The sequence below is a fragment of the Dreissena polymorpha genome, chromosome 14 (genome assembly GCF_020536995.1).
Source record: "Dreissena polymorpha isolate Duluth1 chromosome 14, UMN_Dpol_1.0, whole genome shotgun sequence".
Taxonomy (NCBI): domain Eukaryota; kingdom Metazoa; phylum Mollusca; class Bivalvia; order Myida; family Dreissenidae; genus Dreissena; species Dreissena polymorpha.
This window is the reverse complement of record NC_068368.1, coordinates 36879666-36895224: the sequence shown is the minus strand read 5'-3', so window position 1 is coordinate 36895224 and position 15559 is coordinate 36879666. Positions and strand designations below refer to the sequence as shown.

The window sequence follows — 15559 nt, the reverse complement described above, 5'->3', positions numbered from 1 at the left end:
AACCGTGTATCATAATTTCAATCGTTTTGCTTTTATACACAATTTAACGAAACACTGAATATATTGGCACGATGAAACAAGATTTATAAATCAAGATAACGTATAAGCATATCAAACGAGAGCGCCGATGGCGCTGAAAGCATAGTTGCAAGGTACAGGGAAGTTGCTGCTGAAGTAAATGTTTAGGTCAAAATATACTAAATAGTTTCCTTATATGTTTCGATGTAAAAGCGAAAACTTTGAGCGAAAATAAACACAACATTTTGCATATTGAGACCCCCATAACCATACCTTTTCTTGACGGGCATTCTTAGCTGAATCGATTTAAGCAATACAAAAGATATGTCATGTTCAAACCAAAAAAGAATTCGACTCTAATCAAAATCGACTGATTTTGCGCCTTTTTTTCGGCCGTTTTCTAGTGGATTGTTACCTTTTGCAGTGCCATTTTTACTTTAATCTCCAACTTTATCCTATTTCAGGGATTTAGTAGTGAACACCTATGCTTACCCTATTAATATCTCCAAACGATAAAACCAGAACAACAGTCTAAAGTGTATAAAACGCCTTCGAGGAAAATATGATGATTTGTTTAGAGAGTACAGCCCTTCATGACTCGATTATTTAGTATATTGTAACCTTAACGATTGCTGACATCACGATTCGCCCCCCTTGTTACCAAATTGTTCTATTTTTAGAAACGGGAATTCCAAATAGTGACGAATGTGAATGGTTACAAAATGACATAACTATGAAAATAAATACGTAGAATTACATTATTTCACGCATACCATTATGCAACCATCCGTTTTCTTTTCCGACTTGATACATTTACAGCTTTCCATTTAATATTTTACAGACACAATATAAAGAAGTGACACTCCAGCTGCTGGAGCAGTCGTCCAAAATTTGCGCGAATCCATTAAATCCGATGCCACATTTAAACTGTTAGCTCTACTCGTAACCTTAATTTCTGGCTCAAAGCAGGGACCTATACAAACAAAGGGATGAGACACTCACTGAACCGAAGAACAAGCTATCGCGTTGTTACGCAAAAGGGAACGAGACTTGCGACCCAACGAGACTTCGCGTTTCGAGGCAAATTTTAACAGCCGCCATTTTGACAAAGCGAGACCGTGACAAAGCAATCGAGAAATAATAAGAGTACAAATTAACCAAGTGTTGCCAACACAGAAGTATTCATTGCAAAGGTTTGTTGAGTTTGATACATCTTATTGTTTCATTTGTTTTCGACTATGCTTTGTATTTACTTATAAAACAACGGTGGGTATTTTCACCAAATCATGCGTATCATTGTTTACACTTCCATAATCCGAGAAACGTGTGTCGTGGCTTTTTTCAAAAGGCTTGGTCAAATAAAGCTCTATACTATTGTTTTTTGTATTCTTACAAACGTTACATTTCAACGCATTGTGTGATGCTAATTTTATTTGTATTGTTAGCAAATTCATGATTTTAAATGAGCACAAAGGCAATACAATTTAAGTCATTTTTTAATTTTTACCACTATCAGTTTCATCAACATATGTCGTGGCTCTTTTTGAAAGGCTCAGTCAATACTAGCCCTATATTAATCTTATGGGTATCTTTACAAACATTACATTTTAACGCATTGAGTGATGCTAATTTTATTTGTATTATTTACAAATTCATGATTTTGAATGAGCACAAAGGCAATACAATTTTAGTCATTTTTTTATATTTTACCACTTTCAGTTTCATCAACATATGCCGTGGCTATTTTTGAAAGGCTCAGTCAATACTAGCCCTATATTAATCTTATGGGTATCTTTACAAACATTACATTTCAACGCATTGAGTGATGCTAATTTTATTTGTATTATTTGCAGAGGCATAATTTTGTATTAGCTCAAAGATTATACAACTTTAGTCATTTTTTATTTTGTAATCACTATCAGTTTGATCAACATATGTCGTGGCTCTTTTCGAAAGGCTCAGTCAATACTAGCCCTATATTAATCTTATTGGTATCTTTACAAACATTACATTTCAACGTATTGAGTGATGCTAATTTTATTTGTATTATTTGCAAATTCATGATTTTGAATTAGCACAAAAGCAATACAATTTTAGTCATTTTTTTATTTTTTTACCACTATCAGTTTCATCAACATATGTCGTGGCTCTTTTTTGAAAGGCTCAGTCAATACTAGCCCTATATATATCATGTTGGTGTCTTTACAAACGTTGCATTTCAATGCATTGTGTGGTGCAAATTTAATTTGCATTATTTGCAAAGGCATAATTTTGTGTTAGCTCAAAGATAATACCATTTTAGTCATTTTTTTATTTTGTAATCACTATCAGTTTGATCAACATATGTCGTGGCTCTTTTCGAAAGGCTCAGTCAATACTAGCCCTATATTAATCTTATGGGTATATTTACAAACATTACATTTCAACGCATTGTGTGATGCTAATTTTATTTGTATTATTTGCAAAGGCATAATTTTGTATTAGCTCCAAGATGATATAATTTCAGTTATTTTTTAATTTTTTTAGTTAAACGTGTTATCAACATATGTTGAGGCTTTTTTCAATAGACTCCATCAATAGTAGCACTATTTTGATCATGTTGGTATTTTTGCAAATGTTACACTTCAATAAACTGTGTGGTGCACATTTTATTTACATGAATTGCAAAGGCATAATTTTGTATTAGCTCAGAGATTATACAATTTTAGTCATTTTTTTTAAACCAGTCTCGGTTTTGAATGTGTATGTCAATGCTCTTTTCAAAAGGCTCGGTCAATAATTGACCTATGATAATCATGTTGGTATCTTTAGATATGTGACACTTCAATGCATTGTGTGTTTCACATTTAATTTGCATTATTTACTAACTCATAACTTTGTATAAGCTAAAGGACAATACACATGTATAACTTTAGTCATTTTCTAATTGTTAGACCGCTTTCAGTTTTGTATACATATGTCATTGCTTTTTGCGTAAGGGCCAAGGCTCTGTAAATACTAGCCCTATATTATTCATGTTGGTATCGTAACCCTTTCAGCGCTGGAATCAAACTTTAAAGGCCTTTGCAAACTGTTTGGACCCAGATGAGACGCCACAGAACGTGGCGTCTCATCAGGATTCAAACTGTTTGCTATTCTGAAAGTATTCTGTGAAAAAAATCTAAGAAAATGCTAATTTTAGAAATTCAGCAGACAACACTTTAGCAGACGACAAATTTCCAAGCATGCTAAGGATTAGCAAATTGTACACTTCAGTGCATTGTGTGGTGTACATTTAATTTGCATTATTTGCAAAGTTCTTGATTTGTATAAGCTCAATGATGATACAATATTAGTCCTTAATCAATTATTTAAAAAAAAAAATTGAGATTAACATTTGTCTCCGCTTTTTCTTAGGGATTGATCAATACAAGCTCTATTATTGTTTGTGTTTGTACCAATGTTACATTTCAATGAAATGTATGGTGCATATTTTAAATGCATTTTTTGAAAAAAAAATTGATGTCTGCATAGGAAATCCTGAGGTGGAATTTTCAATGATATTTGCTAAGAAGAGATTTCATTTCAACAAAAAATGTCATAAAAGTGGAAAGTGTCGTCCTTATTAGCCTGTGCGGACTGCACAGGCTAATCTGGGACGACACTTTACGCACATGCATTATGCCAAGTTTTCACAAAACACGAGACATATAATCGTTCTCATTCACAGAATGTTTGGCCATTTTTTTTTAAATATTAATTTAATAACTATTATTCTAGAAAAAAATAGAAAAATTGCAAAGGTCATATTTCTTTATCATTGGAGAAAACATTTATTCTGAGATATTTTCAAGAGTTTGTTTCCACATTGTTAATGCTTCTATTAAGAATTTCTGAAATGTGTAGATAATTGTTATTCAATTAATGCAAAAAATCGGAATTCTTACATAAATATTTCAATTAATTTTATTAATATGTTGATACAACTAAGTACATTTTTATGTCCATCTGTCTGGTCGTCTGAAATTCCGTCACACTTTGCGTTTAGGTTTTGCGTTAACGTTTCGAAAAATGTGGAAAAAGGTGGCATAGTCTATTAGTCTTCCTATGGTGGCAAGCCATGTTTTCAATAAATGATGGTGACTGTGTAAACATTTTATTAACTGATTTTTAGAATATGTTTTGTTTTATGCTTTTAGAATGCCTAGAAAACGCAAAAGAGGATCCCTTACGGTGAAACGCAAGTACCACTACATAACATCTGAACAGCCAAAGGAAGAAAACCATGTTGCCAGTGAACCCCTGGTGAACATTAAAGCTACAACAGATTCTTCTACCCAGTCAGAAAGTGAAAATGTGCAGTTCACAAGTGATCATAGTTATGCTATTGATGAAGACTCCACATATGAGCTTGACTCCTTCCAGGAGACAAACAATGATAAGCCTGAAGCTGATGTGATGGAATGTAGTTCAGGGCTTCTAGAAATGGAGGTGGAGACGACAACCTTCTCAGACTTTGCTGTGGAACTTAAACTGCAAAATTTTTCATCTCAGTTCGTTGTAAAGGAATTAGAGCAATCAATTCAAATGTTACAGTTGTACGCAAATGACAGTCTGACAGCAATCAAGTTATCGGTTGAAATTAAGAGTGATTTTACGTGCTCTGTCTATGTGCATCGGAAATGCATTCCGAGATCTCACCAAATATGGACTGGACTGCCACAACATATCAATCGCGTTGCTTATGTTCTGGTGTTATAGGAAAGACTGTTAAAATTTGATGTCTGCATAGGAAATCCTGAGGTGGAATTTTCAATTATTTTTTTTTCGCATAGATAGTCGATGTAGGGATATAGATAAATGAAATTAACTAGTTTATATAGATGGAGTTATTAATTTTACTTATAGATTTCTCTCTAAATAAAATGATTGTACTTTATATACTCTAAGGAACCATATCGCTATACATAACCTATAGTTTTGCTTTAGTTAGGTTGTCAACACAGGGATATTACTTAACTACAATTAAGTATACATAGGTTATATCATACAGCTTTTACATTGTCAGTAATACTCAATCTATATTTACTAAAAAAAAATCACGATATAAAAAACAATGCAAGTTATACTATATGATTATTGCAGGGATCATATTTTTTCTTATTGTGAATAATTTTTATTAATGTATGTAATTCTTGTTTAAAAAAAGTCATTTAATATTAGCGTTTTCAATAAAAAACTTTATCAGTAAAATTATGCATAACAATATTAATTATTCTCCGAAAACATAAAAACCTTATATGAAATTCCTTTTTAATAATATATTTTGTATATAAATATAAGCAAAGTTATTATAAATGAATGTTTGGATCTTTCTTGTTTAACTGATGTTGTAGCCTCATAAATGTCCATTACTCTCATAATATCGGTTCTTCTCATAGTATCGTGCATTAAAGGAAAAACCTTTAAGAAGTAAAAAGTTATTTTTTTTTTCTTATTTTTTTTAGAAGTTGTAATTCATTTGATGGTTATCAATGGCTATAACGACGATCATGTTTCTGGTTGGGTTGTATATACCGCATATTATACACAATGATGTGAGAACGTTGGCATGAATATGATCTATTATCTCCCTTTGAAACCTATTATGTCCCTTAAAGTATAAAAAATTTCCGTTTAATAACAAAAACATTCACTGCTTTCACAATTGATTAACGATGTTTTTCAGTTAAATTAAATACTTTTTTTCAATATTTAATATTAAAAATATAATTATTCTTTATAGATACGCATATTGCTAACATAGATTTATGAAGTTTCATAGGATGTCGCGTGCGTTCGAATTTCGGATGCTACGCAGGTACTTTTAAGAACTCTTCTAAAGGAGTTAATAAACGCCCACGTAAGACTTAGTTATAGAGAATAACAGTAATATATCAGGCGAGGCTAAGAATAATATAACGGCGAATCTTGCCGAGCCGTTATTTTATTCGTGCCGAGCCTGATATATTGCAAAACGATGGGGCAGTAAACTATTATTCTGTTTATCATACCACACTTTCCTAAAAATCTGCAAAACAATCCATTTTTTTATATTTTAAATGTGTACGCTGATTTTGCTGATCCGGCTTTTACACGTTACATACATGTAGCAACGGCGTTCGAAAAGACGAGGCGGATAATAGCTTCTTTTAAACCTCGTATAGAGAAAAAAAGTTTTTTAATCGAAGGACACACTTCACCGAATGGTTTGGAGACGCCATTTTGTAGATGTGTATTGAAATTGACATTTTGATGGTGGTGTCAATATTGACATGAGCGTGTTAAATCGTTTGTTAGAGACCGTCAAAGGTGGTAAGTCTAAAATTCAGGTCTATGCGCCTTAGCTACTAGGAGCCCAATACCCGCTTACTACGCGTATCCGCGCGAGAAAGAGTTGTATAATTTATGCAAGAGGTTTGAGTTATCCAATTATATGCATTCACAAATGGAAACATGATATTAATATCGTGTTAAATGCAATAGTTTCGAACGGTGCTTTTATAGAAAAGAATCAATAAACAATGATCGTATTGTACGTGTCGCGGAGGAGATTGTTCATGAATGAATAAAATAGTCCACTTTCAGCAGCGTCTTCATTGACGTAGTATTTTTGCTCAGTCCATTCATAATTTGAGGCTATTAGATGCGCCTGTCGATAAAAAAAGGAAAGTCAACGAGCGATAACAACGCAATAGGTTACGCTCTCACATACACCTCAATGACATAGTATAGGTCATTCGTAAATTGAGGCTATTAATAGATTCGGGAAAAAGTTAACGCTTATTTATATTCTCAATTTATAAAACGCTGAACATAAGTTCAACAATAACTTCAGCGATACGATAGACAAAAACAAAAAAATGTTTCATAATCGCTAAACCCGAATATAACAAACAATTTATAATAACAATACAAATGACCTGTTTCGTAACCTCGTTTATGCTACTACAGCGAGTATTTCTGGAAAACGTTCTTTGGTTCTCAACAGATAGCGGCGATAAATAAATATCTTTAAAAAAATGTAGTCGGCGTATACGCTGACTTTGAAATAAAGTTTGCAATTTACTTTTCTAAATAAATAAATTCAATTAAACAAAAGTTAAACTAATGTGTTGTGTTTTTCACTTGTAAGTTGCATATTCACCGCATGAAATGTGTGTTAGCATTGTCAAACCACACATTAGTGTGAGTAGATAAAAAATATACTACGGGAGAGCACTTCATATGTGTCCTCATATGCCTTGTTATTTGTATCTTTCTTCACTATCGAAATATATCGTTTGTTGATATTTGATTTAAACGCAGTTTTCTTTCGACACATTTAAATCACACGCCAATAGCGCCGTCATGCGAAAATGGGTCTCATGCGTTTCGGCAAGCGTTTGTTAAACCCAACATGTGCTTTTGCGCAGTCAGGCCATAGGCGATGCTGTTCGTTATAAAATTACTCAATATGTTATGTTTCTCCTTACCAGAAGGAGAGATAGCTGAGTGGGCTATTTATATAATGGGCGCATATGGAATAAGACCCATTTTCGCATGACGGGATCATTACAAATCTAATTGCGAATTGAAAATGCCACATTTAAGAGCAATTCTTTTTGATACAAAATTGAATTCAAAATAGCAAACTTGTTGATAATAGCAGCCTATCCACACATTACGGAATGATTTCCAGACGTGCTGACCAAGTACGGCAAACATTGTGGTATGATAATTAAACGATTTTCTCTTATCGTGACACTGTAATATTTCTCTAATGATTGTTTTCTCATCTTGGAGGCGAAAGTGAAATTCTGGAAGATGGATTATAACGCGTAATTGTAACAGGGCCACAATTTGTGTCGTTTGAGCATGCAGAGAGTAGTCCGGAATTCCTTACACTGAACAGTGCTACATCCTTTGAATTGAGCACATACGCAGTGATGTAGCAAACATTCAGAGGCTGTATCTCGAATCAGCTTATTTAATATTCGAAAATATTCATGCGTGTCTGTTGCATGCGTTATGTAAAAGTCACTTAGATGAAAACTGAGTCAAACAGCTAGGCCTAAAAGCGCATTAGTGCTCTATACCTATGTTTATGTCAGCGTTGTTGACACCGTGTGAACTGCTCGGGCAACAAGAAAAGCATAAACAGCAATGTTTATATACTTTTATTCCTGCATATACAAGATACGAAGATTATTGTTTATTTTGAATTTGTATATGGTGTCAAAAATCAAAAGTTTTGTACACGGAACTTTCATTATGAATTTATATTCTTGGTGAGATAGGTATTTGATATAAAAAAAATATTCCTTTAATATGGTGGAGACTGCAAATTGTCTTTATATTAAGTTCTCATTACCATTTTCATCATACTTTCTATGCTATCAGAACGTCCAAAAAGCATGTTGTTTTTATTTTGTCTAAGTTATTTCTATGAAATAATAAGGATGATAACAAGTGCACACAAAACTCGACCCATGCGCTATGACACACACTTTATAAAGTTGAATGGCGTGTGTTCATTTCAAACTTGCGATTGATTTTGAAAAATGAATTGCGTGTTAAACATCTTCAGTGCATTCAGCGCTTTGATTTAAATAGTTGAGGATTAGAATACAGTTATATATTGTCTAGACTTTCTGTGCAACACTTGCGGGTGCAATGACTATATCGATATTTTAGATTTATTGTCACATTGATGACGTCATTTAACATCTGTAGCGCTGGCTGTGGTGATTTTTTAAAATAACGTTTTGCGATTTATGACTTTAAACTAGAATAAATATGAACGTTCTTGGTATCAAAATTGTTTGTTTTGTTGAACCTGATTCATGTTGATAGAAATAGTTGACTTTATTGCAAATCCCACGTACATCCAAACATTGACTGATATAAAAACTATCTGTTGACCATGATATAAAAAAAATATACCAGGCAACGTTATATCAGGCAGATACCAATGCGGTGGTTTGATAAATAGTTATATCAGATCACTCCTACAATTTAGTGGCACATTAAGGTATTAGCATGACATATCAATATTAACGCCGATTGACATGGCTTGTTTTCAATATACTACTATTTGAATGTTAAATACATAATGTAGACAGTTATTCAAATCTTAGATATTAGTATGGGGAGTTTATGTTACACAACTGTTCCTTCATCCCATAAAAGTTTAGAGATTTTGAATTTGTCGATATTTAAAGGAGACTTTTCAACAATACATGCATAACGGTCGAAAATCGAGTTCATGCGACGGAATTATGCTTTTTCGAATGCACAAGTAATGGCAAAAACTTATATCGAAAAATGTATATAACCGTGTATCATAATTTCAATCGTTTTGCTTTTATACACAATTTCACGAAACACTGAATATATTGGCACGATGAAACAAGATTTATAAATCAAGATAACGTATAAGCATATCAAACGAGAGCGCCGATGGCGCTGAAAGCATAGTTGCAAGATACAGGGAAGTTGCTGCTGAAGTAAATGTTTAGGTCAAAATATACTAAATAGTTTCCTTATATGTTTCGATGTAAAAGCGAAAACTTTGAGCGAAAATAAACACAACATTTTGCATATTGAGACCCCCATAACCATACCTTTTCTTGACGGGCATTCTTAGCTGAATCGATTTAAGCAATACAAAAGATATGTCATGTTCAAACCAAAAAAGAATTCGACTCTAATCAAAATCGACTGATTTTGCGCCTTTTTTTCGGCCGTTTTCTAGTGGATTGTTACCTTTTGCAGTGCCATTTTTACTTTAATCTCCAACTTTATCCTATTTCAGGGATTTAGTAGTGAACACCTATGCTTACCCTATTAATATCTCCAAACGATAAAACCAGAACAACAGTCTAAAGTGTATAAAACGCCTTCGAGGAAAATATGATGATTTGTTTAGAGAGTACAGCCCTTCATGACTCGATTATTTAGTATATTGTAACCTTAACGATTGCTGACATCACGAGTCGCCCCCCTTGTTACCAAATTGTTCTATTTTTAGAAACGGGAATTCCAAATAGTGACGAATGTGAATGGTTACAAAATGACATAACTATGAAAATAAATACGTAGAATTACATTATTTCACGCATACCATTATGCAACCATCCGTTTTCTTTTCCGACTTGATACATTTACAGCTTTCCATTTAATATTTTACAGACACAATATAAAGAAGTGACACTCCAGCTGCTGGAGCAGTCGTCCAAAATTTGCGCGAATCCATTAAATCCGATGCCACATTTAATCTGTTAGCTCTACTCGTAACGTTAATTTCTGGCTCAAAGCAGGGACCTATACAAACAAAGGGATGAGACACTCACTGAACCGAAGAACAAGCTATCGCGTTGTTACGCAAAAGGGAACGAGACTTGCGACCCAACGAGGCTTCGCGCTTCGAGGCAAATTTTAACAGCCGCCATTTTGACAAAGCGAGACCGTGACAAAGCAATCGAGAAATAATAAGAGTACAAATTAACCAAGTGTTGCCAACACAGAAGTATTCATTGCAAAGGTTTGTTGAGTTTGATACATCTTATTGTTTCATTTGTTTTCGACTATGCTTTGTATTTACTTATAAAACAACGGTGGGTATTTTCACCAAATCATGCGTATCATTGTTTACACTTCCATAATCCGAGAAACGTGTGTCGTGGCTTTTTTCAAAAGGCTTGGTCAAATAAAGCTCTATACTATTGTTTTTTGTATTCTTACAAACGTTACATTTCAACGCATTGTGTGATGCTAATTTTATTTGTATTGTTAGCAAATTCATGATTTTAAATGAGCACAAAGGCAATACAATTTAAGTCATTTTTTAATTTTTACCACTATCAGTTTCATCAACATATGTCGTGGCTCTTTTTGAAAGGCTCAGTCAATACTAGCCCTATATTAATCTTATGGGTATCTTTACAAACATTACATTTTAACGCATTGAGTGATGCTAATTTTATTTGTATTATTTACAAATTCATGATTTTGAATGAGCACAAAGGCAATACAATTTTAGTCATTTTTTTATATTTTACCACTTTCAGTTTCATCAACATATGCCGTGGCTATTTTTGAAAGGCTCAGTCAATACTAGCCCTATATTAATCTTATGGGTATCTTTACAAACATTACATTTCAACGCATTGAGTGATGCTAATTTTATTTGTATTATTTGCAGAGGCATAATTTTGTATTAGCTCAAAGATTATACAACTTTAGTCATTTTTTATTTTGTAATCACTATCAGTTTGATCAACATATGTCGTGGCTCTTTTCGAAAGGCTCAGTCAATACTAGCCCTATATTAATCTTATTGGTATCTTTACAAACATTACATTTCAACGTATTAAGTGATGCTAATTTTATTTGTATTATTTGCAAATTCATGATTTTGAATTAGCACAAAAGCAATACAATTTTAGTCATTTTTTTATTTTTTTACCACTATCAGTTTCATCAACATATGTCGTGGCTCTTTTTTGAAAGGCTCAGTCAATACTAGCCCTATATATATCATGTTGGTGTCTTTACAAACGTTGCATTTCAATGCATTGTGTGGTGCAAATTTAATTTGCATTATTTGCAAAGGCATAATTTTGTGTTAGCTCAAAGATAATACCATTTTAGTAATTTTTTTTATTTTGTAATCACTATCAGTTTGATCAACATATGTCGTGGCTCTTTTCGAAAGGCTCAGTCAATACTAGCCCTATATTAATCTTATGGGTATCTTTACAAACATTACATTTCAACGCATTGTGTGATGCTAATTTTATTTGTATTATTTGCAAAGGCATAATTTTGTATTAGCTCCAAGATGATATAATTTCAGTTATTTTTTAATTTTTTTAGTTAAACGTGTTATCAACATATGTTGAGGCTTTTTTCAATAGACTCCATCAATAGTAGCACTATTTTGATCATGTTGGTATTTTTGCAAATGTTACACTTCAATAAACTGTGTGGTGCACATTTTATTTACATGAATTGCAAAGGCATAATTTTGTATTAGCTCAGAGATTATACAATTTTAGTCATTTTTTTTTAACCAGTCTCGGTTTTGAATGTGTATGTCAATGCTCTTTTCAAAAGGCTCGGTCAATAATTGACCTATGATAATCATGTTGGTATCTTTAGATATGTGACACTTCAATGCATTGTGTGTTTCACATTTAATTTGCATTATTTACTAACTCATAACTTTGTATAAGCTAAAGGACAATACACATGTATAACTTTAGTCATTTTCTAATTGTTAGACCGCTTTCAGTTTTGTATACATATGTCATTGCTTTTTGCGTAAGGGCCAAGGCTCTGTAAATACTAGCCCTATATTATTCATGTTGGTATCGTAACCCTTTCAGCGCTTGAATCAAACTTTAAAGGCCTTTGCAAACTGTTTGGACCCAGATGAGACGCCACAGAACGTGGCGTCTCATCAGGATTCAAACTGTTTGCTATTCTGAAAGTATTCTGTGAAAAAAATCTAAGAAAATGCTAATTTTAGAAATTCAGCAGACAACACTTTAGCAGACGACAAATTTCCCAGCATGCTAAGGATTAGCAAATTGTACACTTCAGTGCATTGTGTGGTGTACATTTAATTTGCATTATTTGCAAAGTTCTTGATTTGTATAAGCTCAATGATGATACAATATTAGTCCTTAATCAATTATTTAAAAAAAACAATTGAGATTAACATTTGTCTCCGCTTTTTCTTAGGGATTGATCAATACAAGCTCTATTATTGTTTGTGTTTGTACCAATGTTACATTTCAATGAAATGTATGGTGCATATTTTAAATGCATTTTTTGAAAAAAAAAAAATGATGTCTGCATAGGAAATCCTGAGGTGGAATGTTCAATGATATTTGCTAAGAAGAGATTTCATTTCAACAAAAAATGTCATAAAAGTGGAAAGTGTCGTCCTTATTAGCCTGTGCGGACTGCACAGGCTAATCTGGGACGACACTTTACGCACATGCATTATGCCAAGTTTTCTCAAAACACGAGACATATAATCGTTCTCATTCACAGAATGTTTGGCCATTTTTTTTTAATATAAATTTAATAACTATTATTCTAGAAAAAAAAATAGAAAAATTGCAAAGGTCATATTTCTTTATCATTGGAGAAAACATTTATTCTGAGATATTTTCAAGAGTTTGTTTCCACATTGTTAATGCCTCTATTAAGAATTTCTGAAATGTGTAGATAATTGTTATTCAATTAATGCAAAAAATCGGAATTCTTACATAAATATGTCAATTAATTTTATTAATATGTTGATACAACTAAGTACATTTTTATGTCCATCTGTCTGGTCGTCTGAAATTCCGTCACACTTTGCGTTTAGGTTTTGCGTTAACGTTTCGAAAAATGTGGAAAAAGGTGGCATAGTCTATTAGTCTTCCTATGGTGGCAAGCCATGTTTTCAATAAATGATGGTGACTGTGTAAACATTTTATTAACTGATTTTTAGAATATGTTTTGTTTTATGCTTTTAGAATGCCTAGAAAACGCAAAAGAGGATCCCTTACGGTGAAACGCAAGTACCACTACATAACATCTGAACAGCCAAAGGAAGAAAACCATGTTGCCAGTGAACCCCTGGTGAACATTAAAGCTACAACAGATTCTTCTACCCAGTCAGAAAGTGAAAATGTGCAGTTCACAAGTGATCATAGTTATGCTATTGATGAAGACTCCACATATGAGCTTGACTCCTTCCAGGAGACAAACAATGATAAGCCTGAAGCTGATGTGATGGAATGTAGTTCAGGGCTTCTAGAAATGGAGGTGGAGACGACAACCTTCTCAGACTTTGCTGTGGAACTTAAACTGCAAAATTTTTCATCTCAGTTCGTTGTAAAGGAATTAGAGCAATCAATTCAAATGTTACAGTTGTACGCAAATGACAGTCTGACAGCAATCAAGTTATCGGTTGAAATTAAGAGTGATTTTACGTGCTCTGTCTATGTGCATCGGAAATGCATTCCGAGATCTCACCAAATATGGACTGGACTGCCACAACATATCAATCGCGTTGCTTATGTTCTGGTGTTATAGGAAAGACTGTTAAAATTTGATGTCTGCATAGGAAATCCTGAGGTGGAATTTTCAATTATTTTTTTTTCGCATAGATAGTCGATGTAGGGATATAGATAAATGAAATTAACTAGTTTATATAGATGGAGTTATTAATTTTACTTATAGATTTCTCTCTAAATAAAATGATTGTACTTTATATACTCTAAGGAACCATATCGCTATACATAACCTATAGTTTTGCTTTAGTATAGGTTGTCAACACAGGGATTTTACTTATACTTAACTACAATTAAGTATAGCATAGGTAGAGGTATATCATACAGCTTTTACATTGTCAGTATTACTCAATTCTATATTTCTAAAAAAAAAATTACGAATGAAAAAACAATGCAAGTATATACTTTATGCAGTTATATGCAGGGATCATATTTTTTTCTTATATGTGTCCTAATTTTATATTAATGTATGTAATTCTTGTTTAAAAAAAGTCATTTAATAATTATATTTTTCACTTATGAACTTTGGTACAGACAGGTCACTATGTATTAACAATATTAACATTCTCACGAAAACATGTTTATTCCTTATATTGTAAAAGGAACTTTTTCGAAGTGATGCATGATTTGTATTTACTTCAAAAGCATGCTGTTATTGTAAATGTAATGTAAATGACGATTAGCTTAACATGCTTAAGTCAGAATAAACTTTTATGTTCTATTAACTGCATTTAAATCTTTGTCCATAATTTTGTTAAAACCATTCTACAACACGTTTTATATTCATTTCTTTGAAAATAATTAAAGGAATAAAACACTAAACTCCTTTGTACACACTATTTAGTAGTAACTGTAAATGCCTGATTCAATTGTCTCATCATTATTACACCGTATCATGTGTCCACTGTTTTGGATATCTTACTTGCATGTGCGAGGATTTGATTTATTAATGTTGTTTTATATATTGATTGTTCGAGATATATATGATAATAAAACGAATAAAACATGAGTATATATAAATATATATATATATATATATAGAACTACTAAAACACGAAAACCTTTCTTGTTTTTTGTTTGGTTTGTACGCAAAATGCAGAACTAAAAAAATGCATCCAATATTTATTACCTCGTAAATTCTGTTGATGTTTTTTTATGACATGACCTCGAAATCCTGATACACTTTTATACTCCGCACCACAAACAGGACAAATATAGCACAGCTCTTTCGTGCTTGCTTGCGATTTATTGTTTGCCTCATCATCAGTATAATAACCTTATACCAAATCTAAATCTATGTCGTCATCCCATGAAAGGAAATTTTTATGTTTAGAAGACATTTACAGTAAATTCCATGAATTCCAACGTTCACTATGACTTAAGGGAGTCCAAATAAATATTAAAATGACATTCGAAAATTTGCTGCGTCGGAGGTTAAAAGAACAATTATACATTTTGAGTTGTTTGCA

The 15559-nt window shown here is 32.6% G+C and overlaps 2 protein-coding genes across 2 annotated transcripts; both read left to right on the top strand.

Annotated features, from left to right (window-relative positions):
• The first annotated feature begins 1092 nt into the window (after positions 1-1092).
• On the top strand, positions 1093-4955 carry LOC127858446 (uncharacterized). Its single transcript, XM_052395619.1, has 2 exons — positions 1093-1211; positions 4197-4955. The coding sequence occupies exon 2, from the start codon at positions 4198-4200 to the stop codon at positions 4756-4758; it is 561 nt and encodes a 186-aa protein (XP_052251579.1). The 5' UTR covers positions 1093-1211; position 4197; the 3' UTR covers positions 4759-4955.
• Positions 4956-10434: 5479 nt separating this feature from the next.
• LOC127858447 (uncharacterized) lies at positions 10435-14912 on the top strand. The gene is made up of 2 exons (XM_052395621.1): positions 10435-10561; positions 13551-14912. Exon 2 carries the CDS (start codon positions 13552-13554, stop codon positions 14110-14112), a length of 561 nt encoding a protein of 186 aa, XP_052251581.1. The 5' UTR covers positions 10435-10561; position 13551; the 3' UTR covers positions 14113-14912.
• The last annotated feature ends 647 nt before the right edge of the window (positions 14913-15559 follow it).

Bases quoted from the DNA above. Each gene is read 5' to 3' on its own strand.
- LOC127858446 (XM_052395619.1), top strand. From the start codon at position 4,198: ATGCCTAGAAAACGCAAAAGAGGATCCCTTACGGTGAAACGCAAGTAC.
- LOC127858447 (XM_052395621.1), top strand. From the start codon at position 13,552: ATGCCTAGAAAACGCAAAAGAGGATCCCTTACGGTGAAACGCAAGTAC.